The sequence below is a fragment of the Trichomycterus rosablanca genome, chromosome 1 (genome assembly GCF_030014385.1).
Source record: "Trichomycterus rosablanca isolate fTriRos1 chromosome 1, fTriRos1.hap1, whole genome shotgun sequence".
NCBI lineage: Eukaryota > Metazoa > Chordata > Actinopteri > Siluriformes > Trichomycteridae > Trichomycterus > Trichomycterus rosablanca.
In genome coordinates, this window is record NC_085988.1 from 21207237 (window position 1) to 21230867 (window position 23631).

Consider the following 23631-nt stretch of genomic DNA (forward strand, 5'->3'; position numbering starts at 1 on the left):
GAGAGGGAGAGTGAGAGAAAGTCCGGGGTCCGGGGGTACCTCCCTGAAATGAGTTTTTGCAACTTGGGATGTCTGTAATAGGGTGGACAGTGAGTGGACACGGTATTTACTCCAGCAGTGCAGCTGTGTCTGATCCACTCATACCAGCACAACACACACTAACACACCACCACCAGTGTCAGTGTCACTGCAGTGCTGAGAATCATTCACCACCTAAATAAGACCATTGAAGAACAGGGTAAAAGCAAGCTAAAAAGTATGTAGAGAAACAGATGGACTACAGTCAGTAATTGTAGAACTACAAAGTGCTTCTATATGGTAAGTGGAGCTGATAAACAAGGTGGTGGTTTCAATGTTATGGCTGATCAGTGTATGGGCGCTAGTACAGAGAAGAGCCTTGATGCTTGTCTTCCTCGAGTTCTGGGTGGAGGATCAAGTCAAGCAAGACTAGAGGCTTGGAGGTTGCGTGGAGGTTGCATTTGTATTATGTTGCTCAATAAAGCCTCAGTTGATGTTTCAGTTAACTCCAAAGCTGTTCAGTAGGGTTGAGTTCAGGGCTCTGTGCAGGTCACTGAAGTTTGTTTAAACTTAAACCAAGCTTTTCTTCATGTCTTTATAGAGCTTGCTTTGTGCACAGGGACAGTTGCGCTAAAACAAGAAAAGGGCCTTCCCTAAACTATTGCTGCAAAGTTGTAAGCAATTGTTAGGATTAAAACACAGGATTTCAAAAATTAGAAATGGTGTTCCTATTCTATTGTCCATATAGTGTAGGTGGTAGGTTTAGTCTGGCACCTCTGCTAAGATCTTTGTGCAATGCAAAATCCTGACAGGACCTGACAGGTCTCTCTGCATCCCTGATACACGCAAACCCCCGTGTCTCAACAATGAACCAAAGCATGTGAAGGAAAATACATGTATTTAGGAAACAAAGTCCTTCCAACTGCCTCAGGCTCCATAAACAGAGGCAGAAAAAACAAATCCAGGTCACAGGCAATCAGCACAAGAAGGTGTTTTACCTACCAGTTACTCATGTTTGCATAAAAATGAGCTTTTTAAAGCAACTTGAGTTCTGTTCTCTCAGAGATCACTGGCTTACATGTACGTCTGACAGTAAGTCTCTGTTTAAAATGCGATTATTCACTTATTTTCTGTTTTACTACCACTTTGTACTATTCAGGGTTGCGGTGGGTACAATTTACCAGGCAAAAGGTAAGAAATACCTCGGCCAGGTTGCCAGTCCATCACAGGGCAAACACACACACAAATCTAGGGTAACTTTAGTAGCTACAATTAACCTGACTTCATGGTTTTGGACTGTGGGAGACAACCCACACAGAAACTGGGAGAACATTCAAACTTAACACAGAAAAAACCTGGATCACTTCACCTGGAAATGGAACCCAGGACCTTCTCGCAGTAAGGCGGCAGTGCCACCCACTGAGCCAACATGCCGCCCAGTGAGAATGTTAACTACACAAAAAGTCTTGATCGTGCAGCTGGTAGAGTGGGTGTCACACATTGGAATGGGTCCTGAGGTCCTGGGTTCTCTCCCTGTTTTGAGTCACTGTCTTGTAGATGATTCACAAACACATACAGAAGCTAATTTGGCTTTAAGGAAACTCACGCAGAAACAGAGAGAACATGCAAACTCCACACAGAAACTACCTGGACCGCTCTACCTGGGAATCAAACCCTCGATCTTCTTACTGTAAGGCAACATTGCTACTCATTGAGCCACTCAGTGAGATTATTAACTACACAAAAAGTCTTGATCGTGCAGTTGATGGAGTGGGTGTCGCACATCAGAATGGGTCCTGAAGTCCTGGATTCGATCCCCGTTTTGAGTCACTGTCTTGTAGATGATTCACAAACACATACAGAAGCTGATCTGGCTTTAAGGAAACTCACACAGACACGGGGAGAACATGCAAACTCCACACAGAAAGGACCCAGACCGCTCCACCTGGAAATCGAATCCAGGACCTTCTCACTGTAACGCAATGTTGCCACTACTCAAACCACTGCGCAGCCCAGTGAGATCATTAACTACACAAAAAGTCTTGATCGTGCAGCTGGTAGAGTGGGTCCTGCACATTGGAATGGGTCCTGAGGTCCTGGGTTCGGTCCCTGTTTTGAGTCACTGTCTTGTAGATGAATATGCAACATGGAAATGTTTCTGATTTGGCTGTAAGTGTGCTTGTCACCCTGAGTTAGATTGATGTCTTGTACGGGACGTGTTCTCAGCCTTACGCCCAGGGTTTCGAGAATGAAACAGTCAGTGAAAATAAATAAATAAGGTTCATTAAAACAGTTAATGAGCAAAGCACAAAGCACTGTGCAGTTATTTTGGTCTGTAATAGAACTGTATTGTGCTGTGAAGCCATGTTATTTGAAGGTGAAGTTATAATCACATTAAAATTCAAGATCATTATGGGGGGGGGGGGGGGGGGGGGGGGGTAATTAATTTAGTTTCTTTTTAATTCCTTTTAAAAGAGACTAAAGGCAGAAGTGCATTAATATCAAGGACAAACTAACAATGACGTGTTAGTAGATAGTCCTTCAGATTCGTCCTGGCCCTTCAGCCAACATTTATTAATAAAGCATTACTGCCTTCACAAGCCGATGTGACAAGAGTGCACGGGGGCAGCCTGATCCAAACAGACAGAGATAGCCCTGTTTTTCACACCCCGTCACATTCACATGACCCATCAGGGAGATAAAGGGTGGGTGAGGATGAAGTTCACCCGAAGGAGTCGACGCCCACAGCTTGATACTAAATAAACAACTGTATCGATTTCGCTCAACACACACAATTAGCCGTGTCTGAGTAAGTGCTCGTTGGATGGGGTGTATATAGAATATGGAAAGAGGAGTACACATGCTTAGACTCTGTATTAATCCGCTGATGGCTGGTGTAATGACGCTTCCAGAGGCTTCACACATATCAGAGGAGGTGACTCTCCTTGGTCAGCAAGAGTGTTGTGCAACCAGCCAGAAATTAAGTATATCCAACCTGGATTTTGTCACATTTTTTTTCACATTCTTTATGCAAACACGTCTTAAGCTGTGATGTAGTACAGGGTTTTCATAGTCACATTTTGGTTTCAAATTACTGGACTACAGGCAGGCCAGTCTAGTACCCGTAACCTCTTTTTCTGCAGCCATGCTTCTGTAATGTGTGCAGTGTGTGGTTTTGCATTGTCTTGTTGAAAATAAAAGATGTCGTCTTGAAGGTAGCATGTGTTGCTCTAAGATCCCAATGTACTTTTTTTTTATAATAATGATGCTATTACAGAGGAGTAAATTACCTTCGCCAAGCACACTGGCCATCTTTGCTCCTCAAAGTCTTAGCTTTCCGTGCATACTTCTTTTGTATCAAACCATGATTACAATCACCTGTTGACATTGCCTGTTTGAAATCATATCACTATTTAGCCCTAAATTGCCCCCATCCCAACTTTTTTCGGAATATGTTGCAGCCCTGAAATACAGGAATGGAGGTATATTAACAAATGAAATGAAGTTGACCAGACAAACATGAAATATATTGGGTTCATAGTGACTGCAATGAAATAAAACGATTTATGAATTTATGATTTAGTTATTGGGTGGTAAAAACATTGTCAAATAAAAAAATGGCAAATTAAATGCTAGTGAAATGGCTAACACTGGTTATGGGTGGAAATAATTGTGGATTTAGTAACATGCATGGCATGGTAACTTGCATGTTTTCAAAATCTAATCTAATATGATTTCGCTAGCACATTAATCTTTTTAAAACTTTTGCAACATCACTTGTGCTAGGCTCAGCTCTTTTCATCACATTTATCTGATGACTTGAAATAGGAAGTCAACACATTAAGAGGAATCCATATTGACATAAATATGAAAAACTAATCAAAATCAAACTGTTTTTGTGATTTTTTTTCTCTATGGACTAAATAATAATAAAGTTCCACAAAAGCAAAATTACATTTTGCATCTCTTAGTGTTTCTACACTCCTTGTCCATTTAATCAGCTCCACTTACCATATAGAAGCACTTTGTAGTTCTACTATTACTGACTGTAGTCCATCTGTTTCTTTACATACCTTTTTAACCTGCTTTCACCCTGTTCTTCAATGGTCAGCACCCCCACAGAACCACTACAGAGCAGGTATTATTTAGGTGGTGGATCATTCTCAGCACTGCAGTGACACTGACATGGTGGTGGTGTGTTAGTGTGTGTTGTGCTGGTATGAGTGAATCAGACACAGCAATGCTGCTGGTGTTTTTAAATACCGTGACCACTCACTGTCCACTCTATAAGACACTCCTACCAAGTTGGTCCACCTTGTAGATGTAAAGTCAGAGACGATCGCTCATCTATTGCTGCTGTTTGAGTTGGTCATCTTCTAGACCTTCATCAGTGGTCACAGGACGCTGCCCACGGGGCACTGTTGGCTGGATATATTTTTGATTGGTGGACTATTCTCAGTGCAGCAGTGACAGTGATGAGTTTAGACTAGATAGTAACTCCATCAGTGTTGCTGTGTCTCATACCAGCACAACACACACTAACACACCACCACCATGTCAGTGTCACTGCAGTGCTGAGAATGATCCACCACCTAAATAATACCTGCTCTGTAGTGGTCCTGGGAGAGTCCTGACCATTAAAGAACAGCATGAAAGCGAGAAAAGAGAAACAGGTGGACTACAGTCAGTAATTGTAGAACTACAAAGTGGTTCTATATGGTAAGTGTAGCTGATAAAATGGACAGTGAGTGTAGAATCATGGCGGTGGTTTTAATGTTTTGGCTGATCAGTGTAAATAATCTAACAAAAAGCTAAGACTGTTTTCTTATACTAAAAATCAAATACATTTTGGTGGTGCAGGAACAGAAAGAAGTCGGCGGCAGTTTCAATCTGGAGAAGTGGAAAGATAAACCTAGCATTATTTACCCTATGGGCAGGTCAGAAGCGGAGGCAGAGAGTGAGTCGTCTGCATGTGATGATATGCTCTTTAATTGTATGCTTATCTATTAATGGAATAGCCTGCGCAGAGGAAGGAGCAGGAGGGATGGATGAAAGAAAAAAAAGTAGTAGAGGAATAAGGAGAGGAGGGTGAGGAGTCAGTGCTCAGCAGGGATGAATAAGCCTTCCAAGCAGATAAGGGGCTGTTACGTAACTACATGAGTCATGAGCTTACTATGAGTAACAACCGAGAAAGAGAACATTTTAGTTCTCTACATTTAAAAGGTCGAACCAAGAGTGTCTCATAAATAATGATAATTACATACAATTACCTTGCCAAAATATATGATACTTTGATTTTTGTAGCTGATAATTGTACGCAGGCAGTAATATTTTTTTTATTAATTAACATAACATTATGACCACCTCCTTGTTTCTACACTTACTGTCCATTTTATCAGCTCTACTTACCATATAGAAGCACTTTAGTCCATATATTTCTCTACATACTTTGTTAGCCCCCTTTCATGCTGTTCTTCAATGGTCAGGACCCCCACAGGACCACCACAGAGTAGGTATTATTTAGGTGGTGGATCATTCTCAGAACTGTAGTGACACTGACATGGTGGTGATGTGTTAGTGTGTGTTGTGCTGGTATGAGTGGATAAGACACAGCAATGCTAATTGAGTTTTTAAACACCTCACTGTCGATGCTGGACTGAGAATAGTCCACCAACCAAAAATATCCAGCCAACAGCGTCCTGTGACCACTGATGGTCTAGAAGATGACCAACTCAAACAGCAGCAATAGATGAGCGATCGTCTCTGACTTTACATCTACAAGGTGGACCAACTAGGCAGGAGTGTCTAATAGAGTGGACAGTGAGTGGACATGGTATTTAAAAACTCCAGCAGCGCTGCTGTGTCTGATCCACTCCTACCAGCACAACACACACTAACACACCACCACCATGTCATTGTCACTGCAGGGCTGAGAATGATCCATTGACTATTGAAGAACAGGGTGAAAGCAGGCTAAAAAGGTATGTAGAGAAACAGATGGACTACAGTCAGTAATTGTAGAACTACAAAGTGCTTCTATATGGTAAGTGGAGCTGATAAAATGAACAGTGTGTAGAAACAAGGAGGTGGTTTTAATGTTATGGCTGATCGGTGTATCTTGAACAAGAAATCTACTGTGCAAGGGGACAATACACACAGAGTTATGGTATATGTTCATTTAGCTTTTTCAGCCACACTTGTTGCAATAGACACATTAAATCAAAAATATAGCAATACAATTTCCATTGGAGAATCCAAACCCAATCACAGTAAAATGCAGTGTTATTCTGTCCTTAAGTGACAGTACACTAGCAGATAACTTGAGTACAGTGACTATTATAAAACACATAACCATATGGACAAAATACAAACTATGCACACAAGCTAGCCATTGAGACGCTATAAGAAAGCCTGGCAAAGAGTGTGCAACAGTGCAACAACAACACCACAGAGACCGAGTTGCACTAATATTAAACACATAACCAAACAGACAAAATACAGACTCAAGCTGGCCATCGGGACAGGACGCTATAAGAAAACCTGGCCTCCAACAGTGCAACAACAACAGTACGGAGACCGAGCTGGACTTCTTAACAGTGTCCAAAATACACTCACAAGCAGGAAATCTACTTTGAATTTTTTAGAACCATCATCCTGAATTCCACACTCTCACCAACGCCCAGAAACTACCCTTCCTGTTGGAGGAAAAAGAGGAAGGGCAGCACTGTGGCAACACAGTATGTAACTGACTGTAACAGTCTGAGAGACAATGACTTATACACTAAAACACAGGCACAACCCTGATGGACCTGTTGTTTTATATTTTCTTTAAAATATTTTATATATTCACATGTCTTACTGTAATTACTGTCACAGTCATGCTTGAATTGACTTTCAACATGGCATAGTCACGAGATGCTACCTTTCCGATCAGTCTGTCAGATTTCTGTCCGGCCTGCCCCGGTCAACCGTAGAAGAATGATAGAATGCCTTTATTTGTCATATATACATATACAGATGTACAGTACAATGAAACTCTTTCTTCTCATATCCCAGCTTGTTTGGAAACTGGGGTCAGAGCGCAGGGTACGGCGCCCCTGAAGCAGAGAGGGTTAAGGGCCTTGCTCAAGAACCCAACAGCAGCTGCATGGCACAGCTGGGATTCGAACCTTTCAGTTTATAGCCCAAAGCCCTACCTACTAGGCTACCACTGTCCCTAACGTGCTGTTACTATGAAGTGTAAACCTGTTGGAGAAACAGCAGCTCAGCTGTAAATCGGTAGGCCACATTACACAACAGAAAGGAAACCACAAACTCCAGAGGCGCATGTGGCAGAAATGTTAAATTGGAATACCAGTAAAAAAAAAAAAAAAAAGTAAGTTCTACTTGGCTGATTGTTAATAAACAGTAGGTAACAACTATTGAAAAGTTGGGCTGTCGGTAGTTGCGTTAATTAACAATTAAGTAACGATTAACACGTTCAAATTTTTATCATGATTAAAAACATTAACCAATAATAAAATGTTTAATTAAACTATGTTTTATTGGGCTATGTTTGTGCCACTTTAAATATGTGTCTCTGTGGTAATTTGCGCTGCTTTAACACAGCAACATTGTGTTTATGCTGTTTTCAGTGGCAGGGTTACGAACAGAAAAAGATCCTCCCTTTTGCCACATAATGTGAACAGACTTGACATTTTAAATAATTGGCTTAAAGATGGGTAACTGTTAACAACTCTATATAGACATTGGCTGGCTTTCTAAAGATAATTTAGATTTAATAATGTTATCATAATTTTATTTCATTTTAATTGGTAAACATTTTCTTACGATAAAAATGTGCAGAACTGTTCAAATTGTGTTAAGTTATTTTTGCAGTTGATTAATCAAAATTCATTTGGTTCTTTAATCGCAATTAATCACAATTATAAATTTTAATTGTGTGACAGCCCTATTAAAAAGGTCTGAGATTTAGAGAGTTTCCATCAGCTTATGAAAAATTTTCTAACAGTTGCTAGATACCTCAAAAGTAAATCCAGAAATACTGTAATGAGTCTTTTTATGACCCAATCTCAACAAAACTGCATTAAGTAAACTTGAGAGAAATGAGAGAATGTATTTGTGTTAAAGATTGCTGCACAAAGGTGCAAAACTTGGTGTATGGACCCTAGAACTATGATAATATGGTCTTATAAGTTAATTCTTACCATGTTCCTGCATTTGGATACATTTATGTTTGGTGTAGGCAAAAGGATGCTTTTAACCCACACTGTCTGTTACCAAATGATATTCAGTTCTTTACTTTTTTACATGGTCTTGTACCAACCAACAACTATGAGGCAATTTTGCAAAAACAGGTGCACCCTACGGTGCATCTACTTATTTTAGATGCTTTTATTCAAACTTCCAAAATAAAAAAAGTAGCTTGTATGGGCTTAAAAACCCTTATAACATTGAAGACAGTGATGTACATCTCCACTGCCTTCGTGCACTAAAATACTTTCTACCAGTACAAACAATTAAGAACTGTATGGTAACATTTGAAAACAAATTTAGTAGTTCTAGAAGCAAAGGGCAACCCACAAATTTGTAGCTCTCTGATATTTAATTATTAATTTAATATTTTGATCGGCTGTTTTAATATATTAGGGGTCACCACAGAAGATCATTCTGGTCTGCATACTGTACCTGATTGGCACAGTTCTTATGCTTATTTTTATACAGGCTAAAAGTGCACTGATAAGTGCACCTCCCAATGACTAGGCTGTTCCGCCATCCTCCACTTTTAGACATAGTCAATCAAGTCTGTGCAGACGGCCAACTGGTTGATAACACAGCTAAGATTAGAACCCCAGATCTCGGCGGTAGTGGGCTATCATATTTACCACTGCGCCACCTGAGCTAACTTTGATATTAATCTATTGTAGTGGTTTCTATTAAAAAGGCACTATCTGAGCATCACTAACAAAACGTGGGGTCTGCCTGAAAACCTAGTGAGCTCTCTACACAGACAGCATTTTACATCATCCTAGAAGTCTGTTTAAATTCTTAGATGCCTTAAAATGCTGCCTACTGAGGTGCCTTAAATTACTATGAACTAACTGAATGACAGTGGAGAATCCGATGCTTCCTTAGAGGTGAAGGCAATCCCAGCATTCAGTGCATCACAACTTTTCCTCACAAGAAAATACAAATATGGCGGACGAATGCAGAACAACTATGTCTTATTAGAATCCTCTCTACTTAGGCAGCTGCCCAGGTAGGCAGTAGGCAACAAGGCAGCTCACTAGGTTTTCAGACAGACCCTTAATTTAATACATAAAGACTCATTCATAATGAACTTTCATGTAACTTTGACTCCTTTATAATAAATCCTGAACTTAAATATCCAACAAGCAGAAGAATAAACCATTAATCAGGGCTAATTTCATCTGTAAAATCCCAGTCTAGTATCAACATCTGAAGCACAACTGTTCCCTAATAAAAGAAACAAGTGGCTCACTCACACACAAATCCTCACATCTTGCTCACCTTCACGAAGCTTCTGTGAGTGCTTCCAGATCTCAGTTTAAACGTTGAGGAGTGTCGAAGAAGTTTTCCGGGCGCGCTCGGAGTGGAAGAACTGTGGATTTGCCTGTGGTTCAGGGTGTTCAGGACGCTGACATCTGGAGGTCGAGTCGTACTCGTCTGCCTTTTGGAGATTTGCCTGTGGCTGGCCGCATTTATGTTTGCCCTCCTACTGCTTGCTCTCGCGTTCTGGGGTCGAATTTCTGCAGTATCACTACTCTTTCCTCTCGCCAGGAGTTTTAGAGCAGCTGGATTTGGCTGTGGAAAAAAAAAGAGATGTTAAAATGTGCCAGAGAAAGAGTAGAGTGGTTTGCTTCAGTCTGGCCTGTTTCACCTCGGAAATCTCTATTCAGCCTGAAGTTTTCTCTTAATAAGTAAAAAGACAGCACAAAGCCATTAGTCATGTCTGGGTGAGTGCCCTGCTCTTTCTCGACTGCCCTGCTGTTGTTTAGAGCTGAGGAAAAAAGAGAGAGAGAAAGTGCTGCAGCTCTGTGCAGCCACGATTGATGTTCCTTCTCCCTATATAGAGATGTGCTGTTATGCCACCGAAGCAAGGGAAACATTACTGTGTGGATTCATGCCTGGCTGGACAGCACTGAGACAAAGTTTGCCAGTAGGGGAGAGTGCAAGGAGAGCGAAGACGCTTTTATCAGAAAAACAGCAGATGCTGTGTAGTCTGTTATAACTGGGCAGTAAAAAATCTTTTGGCTCCATTTTACTACACCATCTACACAGAAATATCAGATTTGTATGATATTATAATGTAGAATTTAAGCTTTATTTTTTACATACTAAGCTGATATGATACCAATATTGCGATCTATTAACATATTGATACTGATACTGTTATGATTGTGGTGTGTATCACTAGATGTCTAGTTTTAAGTTATTATCCACTAAAATTAGCTTTCCAGCATGTCTTATTATGTCTAAAATATTATGTCTAATATGTCTCAATATGACAGTTTCATTTAAGTTCACCCTAGTGCTTGACATCAAATGTATGCATGTATGTATGTAAATACACCGACCAGGCATAACATTATGACCACTGACAGGTGAAGTGAATAACACTGATTATCTCTTCATCACGGCACCTGTTAGTGGGTGGGATATATTACGCAGCAAAAATGGGCAAGCGTAAGGATTTGAGTGAGTTTGACAAGAGCCAAATTGTGATGGCTAGACGACTGGGTCAGAGCATCTCCAAAACTGCAGCTCTTGTGGGGTGTTCCCGGTCTGCAGTGGTCAGTATCTATCAACAGTCGTCCAAGGAAGGAACAGTGGTGAACCGGCGACAGGGTCATGGGCAGCCAAGGCTCTTGATGCACATGGGGAGCGAAGGCTGGTCCGTGCTGTCTGATCCAGCAGACGAGCTACTGTAACCTAAACTGCTGAAAAAGTTAATGCTGGTTCTGATAGAAAGGTGTCAGAATACACAGTGCATCACAGTTTGTATGCAGTGCGTATGAGGCAGCAAAGCCGTAGACCAGTCAGGGTGCCCCTGCTGACCCCTGTCCACCGCCGAAAGCGCCAAAAATGGGCATGTGAGCATCGGAACTGGAACACGGAGCAATGGAAGAAGGTGGCCTGGTCTGATGAATTAGGTTTTCTTTTACATCACGTAGATATCCGGGTGCTTGTGCATCACTTACCTGGGGAACACATGGCACCAGGTTGCACTATGGGAAGAAGGTAAGTCAGCAGAGGCAATGATGCTTTGGACAATGTTCTGTGGCAACCTTGGGTCCTACCATCCATGTGGATGTTACTTTGACACGTACCACCTACCTAAGCATTGCTGCAGACCATGTACACCCTTTCATGGAAACGGTATTCCCTGATGGCTGTGGCCTCTTTCAGCAGGATAATGCTCCCTGCCACAAAGCAAAAATGGTTCAGGAATGATTTGAGGAGCACAACAATGAGTTTGAGGTGTTGACTTGGCCTCCAAATTCCACAGATCTCAATCCAATCGAGCATCTGTGGGACGTGCTTGACAAACAAGTCCGATCCATGGAGGCCTTACCTCGCAACTTACAGGAGTTAAAGGATCTGCTGCTAATATCTTGGTGCCAGATGCCACAGCAAAACTTCAGGGGTCTAGTAGAGTCCATGCCCCGACGGGGTTAGGGCTGTTTTGGCAGCAAAAGGGGGACCAACACAATATTAGGAAGGTGGTCATAATGTTATGTCTCATCGATGTATATATACACTATATGGACAAAAGTATTGGGATAGCCCTTCTATTTTTTTCAGCCACAACACTTGTGTAAGAAATCAATTATGTAAGGACAAATATTTGCTTCCAACAGTTTAGGGAAGGCCCTTTTTTGTTCCAGCATGACTGTGTACTTGTGACATGAAAAGCTTGCTAATTATATTGGGTTTTTTTTTAGCTGAATTAATTTGGTTTGCCAGGCAAATCAAGTCTGAACTGCCTGAAGTTCGAAAAGAATGTGTTCTTCATATTTCCAGTGCATTCCAATGAATTACGCAAAAACACAGCAGCAGCAGTCTTACCTCTGTAAACTGTAACGGAAAGATTCCAACCTGGTCTCCCAGTTTTCCTTCAGCCCAGTTTTCATCTACTCGCTTAATAACGCTGATGATATCCCCCTGGATAAAAAAACATATATATATATAATTAAGAAGATAGAGTCAGAGAAAGTATTTCTTAGTGCTAGGGCTGCCACTAATGATTTTTCTATCGATTAATCTATAGACTATTTTATCGATTAATCTAACAAATAATTTTTCGAATCTAGAATTTAAAATCTCAATTAAGCTTCTTTTTTTTTAACAACAAATTGTACAGCATAATAATATGGCACAAAACTAAATGTAAACAGGGTTTATGTCCATATGATCAAATTCTCAAGTGCTCCATATTAAACAAAGTTCAACACGTGTTAATGGCATTCCGTACACAAAGCAAAGTGCTTCAACTTATAGCAGAAATAAAATAGTTAGATGTAGCCACGTCTCATTAAGTCCAACGTACAGTAAAGACAGATTGAGCGCAGATTCTAACCTACACATTCACTCAAAATGTACTTAAATTTCTAAGCGATGTAAACAAAGTGGTAGGTGTTTCACATGAGACGCTTTTTGCTCTTTGATCGCCGCGGCGACCGCAAAAATCGCAAGCCCAACGCAGCAGTGTGCGGCACGCATAAATGGTCAGGACCCTCACAGGAGGTATTATTTGGGTGGTGGATCATTCTCAGTACTGCAGTGACACTGACATAGTGGTGGTGTGTTAGAGTGTGTTGTGCTGGTATGAGTGGATCAGACACAGCAGTGCTGCTGGAGTTTTTAAACACCTCACTGTCCCTGCTGGACTAAGAATCATCCACCAACCAAAAATATATCCAGCCAACAGCGCACCGTGGGCAGCGTCCTGTGACCACTGATGAAGATCTCTAAGATGACCAACTCAAACAGCAGCAATAGATGAGCGATTGTGTGTGACTTTACATCAAGGTTGACTAACAAGGTAGGAGTGTCTAATAGAGTGGACACGATATTTAAAAACTCCAGCAGTGCTGCTATGTCTGATCCACTCATACCAGCACAACACACACTAACACACCACCACCATGTCAGTGTCACTGCAGTGCTGAGAATGATCCACCACCTAAATAATGCCTGCTCTGTAGAGGTCCTAGTAGAGTCCTGACCATTGAAGAACAGCATGAAACAAAGCATGCAGATAAATAGATGGACTACAGTCAGTAATTGTAGAACTACAAAGTGCTTCTATATGGTAAGTGGAGCTGATAAAATGGACAGTGAGTTTTAATGTTATGGCTGATCGGTGTATGTACCATTGATGCAGAGGCGTATATTGGGATTTTAGAGATACACATGCTGCCATCAAGGTGACGTCTTTGCACAGGAGGTCCATAATTATATCAGCAAGCTGATGCTAGGCCTCATTCTGTATGCGCTACAACAGAGTGGCTTCGTAGACACAGAATGCATGTGCTTGACTGGCCTGCCTGTAGGTTTGAAAGTGACCACTTCACACCCCTCAATCTACCCACCTCAACTGCATCTGTTATCTCATTTCTGACACCACCACCACCCTCCCCCCCCAGTCACCCAGGCTACACTTGAGATAGGTGTCAAAGATGTCAGCCAGCTCTTCCGGGGACAAAAGACCAGGAAATCGTCAGGCCTGGACAACATCTCTCCCTCCTGTCTCAAAGCCTGCGCTGACCAACTGGCTCCAATTTTCACACGCATCTTCAACAGAATCCTGGAACTGTCTGTAGTTCCCTCCTGTTTCAAACGCTGCACCATCATCCCGATCCCCAAGAAACCCTCCATAACTGGACTGAATGACTACAGACCGGTAGCTTTGACATCAGTAGTCATGAAGTCATTTGAACGATTGGTGTTAGCCCATCTGAAGGAAATCACTGGACACCTACTGGACCCACTGCAGTTTGCATATAGGGCTAACAGGTCAGTGGATGATGCAATCAACATCGGCCTTCACTACGTCCTGCAACACCTCGACTGCCCTGGGACTTATGTAAGGATCCTGTTTGTGGACTTCAGCTCAGCTTTCAACACTATCAACCCTGGAATTCTCTCCCACAAACTCTCTCAGCTCACTGTGCCCTCTGCCATGTGTCAATGGATTATTAGCTTCCTGACAGGCAGAACACAGCAGGTGAAGCTAGGAGAAGTCACTTCTCACACTCGGACAGTCAGTACTGGTACTCCTCAGGGAAGTGTTATCTCACCACTGCTCTTTTCACTCTACACCAATGACTGCATCCCCAGTGACCCATCTGTGAAACTCTTGAAGTTTGCAGATGATACTACAATCATTGGTCTGATTCGCGACGGAGATGAATCTGCTTACCGGCGAGAGGTCGACCAGCTGGTGCACTGGTGCAGTCAGAACAACCTGGAGCTTAACACGCTCAAGACTGTAGAGATGACAGTGGACTTCAGGAAACAATCACCAGCATGGCTCCCACTCACAATTTTAAGCAGTCCTGTTTCAACTGTGGAGTCCTTCAAGTTTTTGGGCACTATCATTTCCCAGGACCTGAAGTGGGAGTATAACATCAACTCCACCATCAAGAAAACCGAACAGAGAATGTTCTTTTTGCGGAAAATGTGAAAGCTGGGACTGCCACAGGAGTTGCTAAGACAGTTCTACACTGCGGCCATCGAATCAGTTCTATGCACTTCCATCACAGTCTGGTTTGGTGCAGCCACAACACAACAAAGGAACAGACTGCAGCGACAGGTGAAGTCAGCTGAAAAAATCATTGGTGCTCCTCTGCCCTCTCTCCAGGACTTGTATACTTCAAGAACCAAGAAACGGGCAGAGAAAATTATCACTGACTCCTCACACCCTGGATATTACTTCAATCAACCACATTAAAACCACCAGATTCAAGAGCAGTTTCTTCCCACAGGCGATCTCCCTCCTAAATAAATAAATGACTGATAATACAGACCTAAGCGTAACAATATTCATCTGCTGCCAATTGACTAAATATTGTAGTACTCATCCTACATGCTGTGCACTTTACTGTTTTGTAAATATTTCACATGCTGCTAAATTACATATCTGTATATTGCCTGTATATAATCTTATTCCTTGTGTGTATCCACATACTTGGCCAATAATTCTGATTCTGTAGCCAAGATCTGTCTTATTATAAAATGTATTGTGCAGCATGAAGAGGAGAATCACACAACAACTACCACAGACTGTTGAGCAGCTAAAGTCTCCTAGCAGGAAAGCACAGAAAAAAACTTCCACCCACAAAACTGCAACAATTAGCAGCCTCAGTTCCCAAATTATTAAAGTCTCATTAATGGCGCCCAGGTGGCGCAGCGGAATATTCCGCTAGCACACCAGTGCCGAGATTCTGAACTCCTCGGTTCGAAACTCGGCATTGCCATCGGTCGGCTGGGCACCATCTGGCGGGCACAATTGGCAGTGCCTGCAGCAGGTACTAATTGGCCACCGTATCTGCAAGGTGGGGACCGGACGCTGTGTAAGGACCCTGATTGGCAAAAGAGATGCCTGTGCAGAATGTAGGGGCGAGAAGAGGAGGGCTGTACACGTGTCGGAAGAGGCATGTACAGCGACATGCTCTCCTCGGATGCAACTGGGTATCCCTCAGCAGCGGAAGACAAATTGAGTGTGCTAAATCGGGAGAAAAATGGGGAGAAAATGCATAAATAAAAGTCTCATTAATAGGAAAGGTGATAAAACACAGTCCGTCCCAACTTTTTTGGAGTGAGTTGCAGGCATCAAATTCTAAATGTGTTTAAATTTACAAAATACAAGTAAAGTTGATCAGTAAAAACACTGGAAATCTTTTCTTTCTACTTTTATCAGTTAAATAAAGATTCAAGTAAATAAACAAATCACAGATTCTTCTTATTGTTTTCTACAAACTGTCCCAACTTTTCTTGAATGTGGTTTGTAGAACAGGTATTGTATACAACTGAATGAGTCATGCACAGACCTTCATAAAAGCCAGACACTCCCTCCTTTCTCCCGGTTCCAGTCTGGTCAGGTCAAAGTCATAGAGAGCACGGCACAAAGGCACAGGCTGTGTTTGCTCGCCCAGTATCTGCACTGCGCTGATGGGTATGAGCCCACCATTCCCCTTGATTTCTCCATAATACCAGTTTTCATCTATTTTCCAGTGCAGGCCGATTATGTCTCCAGATTTAATGGTGAGCTCTCCAGGTCCATTACCCTGACAGTCGTACAAGGCTTTAGCTAGCACCTGGAACACAGAAATGAAGAAAGTTAATGAGGGTGGTTACATAAAAGTCATAAAAGCATAACACATTGTATTTTTTATGATCATATTGAACCCATTGATTAATCATTCCCAGTCCGGCTGGAAAATGTCATTCAATTTAGACCACCTTTATTTTTGTATTTTTTTACTGTCACTAAAACTGGCATAGAAGTAGGGAGAAGTATTACACCACACTAGTATGAACACACATATGTAGGTCATGTTGGCACATATTAATCTGGTAACGATCTGGACTCTTACTTGACCCTTTTCGAACTGGAACCTTTGTTGGAATGGTTACGTCTGAGTGTACACTGATTAGCCATAACATTAACACCACCTCCTTGTTTCTACACTCAGTGTCCATTTTATCGGCTCCACTTACCATATAGAAGCACTTTGTAGTTCTACAATTACTGACTGTAGTCCATCGGTTTCTCTTCATACTTTTTTAGCCTGCTTTCACCCTGTTCTTCAATGGTCAGGACCCCCACAGGACCACTACAGAGCAAGTATTATTTAGGTGGTGGATCATTCTCAGCACTGTAGTGACACTGACATGGTGATGGTGTGTTAGTGTGTATTGTGCTGGTATGAGTGAATCAGACACAGCAGCACTTCTTGAGTTTTTACCATGTCCACTCACTGTCCACATTAGACACTCCTACCTAGTTGGTCCACCCTGTAGATGTAAAGTCAGAGACGATCGCTCATCTATTGCTGCTGTTTGAGTTGGTCATCTTCTTGACCTTCATCAGTGGTCACAGGACGCTGCCCACAGGGTGCTGTTGGCTGGAGATTTTTGGTTGGTGGACTATTCTCAGTCCAGCAGTGACAGTGAGGTGTTTAAAAACTCCAGCAGCGCTGCTGTGTCTGATCCACTCATACCAGCACAACACACACTAACACACCACCACCATGTCATTGTCACTGCTGTGCTGAGAATGATTCACCACCCAAATAATACCTGCTCTGTAGTGGTCCTGTGGGGGTCCTGACCATTGAAGAACAGTATGAAAGGGGGCTAACAACGCATGCAGAGAAACTGATGGACTACAGTCAGTAATTGTAGAACTACAAAGTGCTTCTATATGGTAAGTGAAGCAGATACAATGAACAATGTGTGTAGAAACAAGGAGTGTATATCTCTTCTAACTGAGATTCTGTGGCCTGATCGGGTTGATCTGCCAGTAATTCAACAACCATTTGGTTAACCATATAATTGGTCATTTATCTGTGTTTTAATCCTATAGTTTGGGTCAGGGAACTATTATCCTACAATATTTTTGTTCACATCTATTTTTAAATTATTTTAAGCTGTCCAAGCCATATGGCAACAAGGTAGCCACAACCCTCCTAATACCTAATGTACCTCCCACCACACTATACATTTGGCATGGTGTTTTGATTGTAGTGCACAGTGGATTTGTTTTTCTAAAATATAATACTGTGAAGTGATACACTTTAGTCATTTGCTAAATTAGGGCATTTTATTTTTCCCTTTTTAAATTTGAAAGCAGTGTTTTTTTACTGCTTTTACTGTTTTTCACTGTTGCTTACTGTAGGTGAAAACATTTTATAATTCAACCACTTTTACCAATGTCACTTTGGCACACAACAGAATTTTGTCAAGCTTAAGTTGACACCATCAGTCTGCCCCTGGATTATTTCATTTACTGCAATGGCTTCTGTATCAAGAGAAATCTAAAACTTCTGACCTGATTTAGTTGAATTACAAGCTTGTGTGGTGCGTCTTTGTTAACATTCACCCGAGAGACACTGGCCTTGAACAGACTGTGCTTTTACACTGTTACAATGAGCATCTTTACAAATCAATGTGTGTAAATACTAGCCTTTATATCTCATCCTCAGATGTTGCTTTACCGCAAAGTTATGCCTAGTTCACACTACACGACTCTTGCCCTGATTTTTGACTGGTCGGCACTAGATTTGTCGGCTCGGGAGAAACTCGGCGTTTGCTCGGCAATCGAAACTTGGCTCTCGATCGCTATGTGTGAACTACTCAACAACTCGATCCGAATCGAGATTTCAAGCATGTCAGATATCTGGATAGGTGTTTCCCGACTGGAAATGAGTGCTATGTCGAACAGCCAATGAGAACACGAGATACGGTGCGAGGTGTGTAAAAGGTGGGACAGGGGCATAATTTAGTTTATATCAGAATACATCGGCACACACACACGTTTTACAGTATTTCTGACCTTATCGTTCTCTACAAAACATAATACCAACGTTGCATTGCAAAAATTATTTATTAACCTCCAACTCACTATAGAACAATCCATGCTGGTTGCGAAGCCCAATCCACTCTGATTCATTTATTTTTTCTCCTTGTTTTTACGCTGCACATCAGCGCACAAACTTTGATCGCTCGCTACTTGTTGACGTGCATTTTTGTACGTGGTATCATTAAACCCCTCGTCACTTCTCGCGTTTGTTTTTGTGACAAAACGTAGTTTGGGAGACCAGAGAAGCTCGCCTGCGATTCCAGTTGGTGATAGATGGTGTAGTGTACAGCGACCCGACGACTTGGAAAGTCGTGTAGTGTGAACTTTTTCAGGTTTTTTTATTTATTTAATTAATCAGCCAAGATTTGCGTAGTGTCTAAATGCTGCCTTATTGGTTTTTTACATGTACTGCATTGTACTGTAACTAAAAATTAAAAAAAAAAAGCTACAGAGCTGCCATTGTCCCAAAACAATCCTGCCATTTACAGATTGTAAAGACATTTTGCATGTCCACAATATGGTCAAAGGTATGTGGACATCTCCTCCTCCTTAATTTAGGCGCTTTAGCCCCACCTGTTGCTAACTGGTAAATAAAGTCGATTATAAAAAATGGGGAAGGGCGTTTTCTGTTCCAGCAAAACTGAGCCACTGTGCACAAAGCAAGGTCAATAAGTAAGGCCCATGACTGTGAAAATCACATCATGGATTGTGAAAAGAGCGGTTTCCAGTAGAATATGCAATTTGCTGTGGAATTTGATTTAACATTTTTCATTCATGTAGCATTCAAGTGCCTCACATTTACTGGTTAATTTGCGCTGCGAGGCGCAATCCTGTGTAGCAATCCTACAGCAATTCAGTTAGCAATCATTAGCCAAAGTGTAAAGCAGCTAAAGACACGACTCGGGTTTGGAAAACTATCAATCAATTCTGTGAACGCTGAGGGGGGTGTCAAAACAAGGACGAGAATTTTCATATTTGAAACAGAGCCTCGCACCGTCACTGAATTTTCTAGGTTTACATTCAACCATCAAGGTAGGGTGTGCTGTGTACTGTAGCTTCCATTCATTCTATCATTCAAAATGATAGGCTAAAAAATTGTGGCACTTTCATCATGTGATTTAAGAAAAAAGGAGGTCCGTAAAATTAAACACATTTGCCTGTGAATTTAGTAGGGCCCTATCCATAAGCAAATAGTTTGTTGAGCTTGGTGTAGTGTCACTTCAATGGCCTGCACAGAGCCCTGACTTTATTTGGTGTAAACTGGAATGTCAATTATGACTTGAATTTGACTGAATGGGCACAAATTCCACAACACTGTGAAAAGCCTTGCCAGAGGAGTGGAAAATGTTAAAGCGCTGGGGTTGGGGCTCTGTATATTTAATGCCTATGGTTTTGGAATTAAATGTTCAACAATCCAATGGTCAGGGGTCCGAATACTTGTGGCCACATAGTGTACATAACCTTGCAATTAATTTAGTAGATGAGCTCTCTTGTCTTCATGATTACCTACACTTCATACCAAGTGTAACAAACACTGCTTCTCATTCTGACCTACTTTATGCCAAAATGTGCCACATCTACAAACATCAGTTTATGTTTCACACACTAGCCCTTTAAAACTTTACAGCAAACAGGGCAGACTTATTTATATATATGAAAAAGTATATCTTAAAATAACAATGCATTAAATTTCATTGAGCAAACTTAGTGCAATGTCAATTATTCATAAGCCTCATAAGCCAGACTGTTATAATGCTTTGCATTGCTGTGTCTGTCCTGCACACACCTAGCTGAGAAGTGTATTTATGCTGAGAGTAATCAGTTGTAGCCTAGTCTAGCAGTTAAGGTACTGGACTAGTAGGCAAAAGGTCACTGGTTCAAGGTCACTGCCAGGTTGTCACTGCTTGTCACTCCCTTGAGCAAGGCCCTTAACTCTCAATAGCTTAGACTTTATACTGTCACAGTACTGTAAGTCACTTTGGATAAAAGTGTCTGCTAAATGCAGAAAGTGTTTGTTTGTTTTACTGGGATTTTAATGTCTTTTTACACTTTGGTTACATTCATGACAGGGCAGGTAAATACTCATTACACAAGGTTCATCATTCCACAAGCCTATATCAAACACAGTCCTGGACAATTTTGTATCTCCAATTCATCTCACTTGCATGTCTTTGGACTGTGGGAGGAAACCAGAGCCCCCGGAGGAAACCCACACAGACACGGGGAGAACATGCAAACTCCACAAAGAAAGGACCCGGACCGCCCCACTTGGGGATCGAACCCAGGACCTTCTTGCTGTGAGGCGACAGTGCTACCCACTGAGCGTAGATTTCTAATAAAGATATATTGATTCCTTTTATAGGATAAATAAACACAGAGTTCCAACAGATATTCTTTGTTCTTTAACTGGGTGAACTGGCTTTCAACTAAATCAAAAGTCACCTGGGTAGTTAATTGATATTGATATGAAATCAAACACTGACAGTAAGAGGCAACACTGTATAATTACAATGTATAATAATAGTGCACTGCAAAAATTCCAAACAGCTGGCATTTTGGTTTGCGTGTAGCAGCACGAGTGCAATATACCTGCTCACATTTTTATGCCATAGTAGATGCTGGCATAAAAATAGATGTAATAGATTGTCCAGCTTTAAAAAAAAAAACCTATATTCTGGATCAGAATTGGTTAATTCTGTTTTGACGGATTCCAGTTGTGCACTTACTTACTAATTAGTATGTTTATTTATTTATTTACTTAACATCATGTTTTACACACTTTGGTTACATTCATGACAGGACAGGTAGTGCTTCTATATGGTAAGTGGAGCTGATAAAAAGGAGTGTAGAAACAAGGAGCTGGTTTTAATGTTATGGCTGATCGGTGTATACTGTTGAATCTTTACAGAGTGTACTTACATTGTTTTGTATCATGTTACTAAGGCCTTAACTCCCTTCAGGATTAATCATATAGGTAGCACCTATATGGTCACAGACCTGATATTGCTCCCAAATCACAGGTTAAAACCCTCAATATACAGTTAGTTTCTGTGTTCTTCTCAAGTTCACAAAGGTTTCCACTCACATCCCAAAAACCTCAAGGTGGGTGGCTGGGCTACTCCTGGCTAAATTGCTGGGTGTGAACAATTGTGTGTGTGATCCCTAGTAATTATGTGGTGCCTAACCCAGTTTGCATTGTGCATGGGTAAGTAGGAGTGTGATGCCATGCACTGGACTGGAGTCACACCCAGGGTGTAGTCCTGCCTTAAGTCCAGTGTTTCTAGGACAGGCTGGGCCTGTTGTCATCATCATCAGAAAAAATGAGCTATTAAAATCATGCTTAAATTAATGAATGACAATGGATATGGCTCATTTGGAACGTACTTGCTTATTGTGCTCATCATTTGTATCTGGAAATCTGGAGACATTATTAAGATGTACAGTTGAGGCCAACGGTTTGCATAGATCTTGGCTTTAGACCAGGGGTGACCACACTTTCGAGGCTTGTGATCTACTATTTTTAGTCGACAGGTCATCGCGATCTACTTTATAAAAAGTTGGCCTTATCATCAAGCTTTGACCCTTTTTTTTTTTTAAGCACTTCAGTTGCCTATATTGATATTCAGCTTTACCTCAACCTAATTCTGATGATTTGCACTGAATTGTGTCAGCCAGGTTTGTGTAGTCTGAACAGTAGCTGCTGATGCCAATTCAAGCAGGCTTCCAAGTGTTCATCAGTAAGGGTGGACCGATATTTAGACCGCTATTCAGCCAGCAAGTTACAAAATTGTCCAGCAGAGGACCTTGACTTCATATGAATGTCAGATTGTAGGGTTAAAATTTCTGTTGGTAACATGAGATCTAAATATTCTTCTTCAGCTTCTTCCACGTATAAACAAAACAGCCGTCTTTGCAGTGTTCTTGCCTGAATCTAACTGTTTTCTTTGTGCTTGGATGTGCATTCATCTTCACAAACAGTGTAGGTTACAAAAGGAAAAATGCAAAAACAGCGCAAACTGGCAACTGCTAAATGAAAACTTTCTAGATTAGCAGTGCTTTAGGCGGGGTAAGGTGTAGCTACGGTAACAAACCAGTGGCCACATTTCATGTCAATCCCGTTGACCTGTTTGAATGGGCCGTTATATACCAGCGTGCACTGTGCGATCGACTGGTCAAATCGATGTACAGGGCACCCCTGCTATAGACCTTTAAACTCAGTTGTTCACAACTGTACACATTTCATGTCATACATTTTGTGTGTTAGGTAAACTGAGGTATGCACTTTATTTGCAGAAGAAAGTCATTTTAAAAGAACTGCTAAGAGATTCAGGTTTTATTTACTATAACAGACATAAATCAAGTGTACATACTTGGCAGCATTGCCTCATAATTTCCTAAATTGAATCCAATGCTTCAGGTAGCCCTGTACTGTAACAGTTTCAGTCTTTCCTGTTGTTGAAACACATGGACTTAGCTGTTCCCCATGTGTCTATGATTAATCTGTGTATACAATACCCTTTTTGTTTTGGTTTCCTTTGTTAGTCATTGTCGATCGCTATTGCTTGTGTGTAGTGCTGGGCGTTATGACGGTACATTCGGTATACCAGTTTTGATTTCTCGTCTGGTAGGGATTTTTCATATACCGCCATACCGTAGCACAGTTAATACAACAGCTGTAGGCTTCCGTAGGCAGCAAAATATAATATTGTTCACAGCTAAAATCGCAATGGAGTGTTGTGCAGATTAGGTACAGCTCACTTGTTAGCCAGGTAGCGTTAGCATGACAGTGTTAACAGATGAGAGAGGTTTCCTCGATATGGTGAAAAAAAATAAACAAAAACAGATGGAAGATGAAGAGAGGAAGACCAAATATGCACCGAATGAACCTGCCAAAGAAATGAGACGTGTCGAACAGACTAAAACACAATATATTGCATGGTTTGTCAAGCCACAGCTGTTGCAAACAATGACATTATGTACGCAGTAACAATCCACATACGCAA

General features: G+C 41.4%; 1 protein-coding gene across 1 annotated transcript in view; it reads right to left on the reverse strand.

Annotated features, from left to right (window-relative positions):
* Positions 1 to 23277, reverse strand: part of sh3rf2 (SH3 domain containing ring finger 2) — a 49206-nt gene extending 25929 nt beyond the window's left edge. The window contains exons 1-4 of the mRNA XM_062994657.1: positions 23233 to 23277; positions 16095 to 16361; positions 12109 to 12204; positions 9550 to 9843 (exon numbers count right to left, since the gene is read on the reverse strand). Of these exons, the coding sequence (XP_062850727.1) occupies positions 9550 to 9843; positions 12109 to 12204; positions 16095 to 16361; positions 23233 to 23277 (702 nt within the window). The remainder of the gene's footprint in view (positions 1 to 9549; positions 9844 to 12108; positions 12205 to 16094; positions 16362 to 23232) is intronic.
* Between the last annotated feature and the right edge of the window lie 354 nt (positions 23278 to 23631).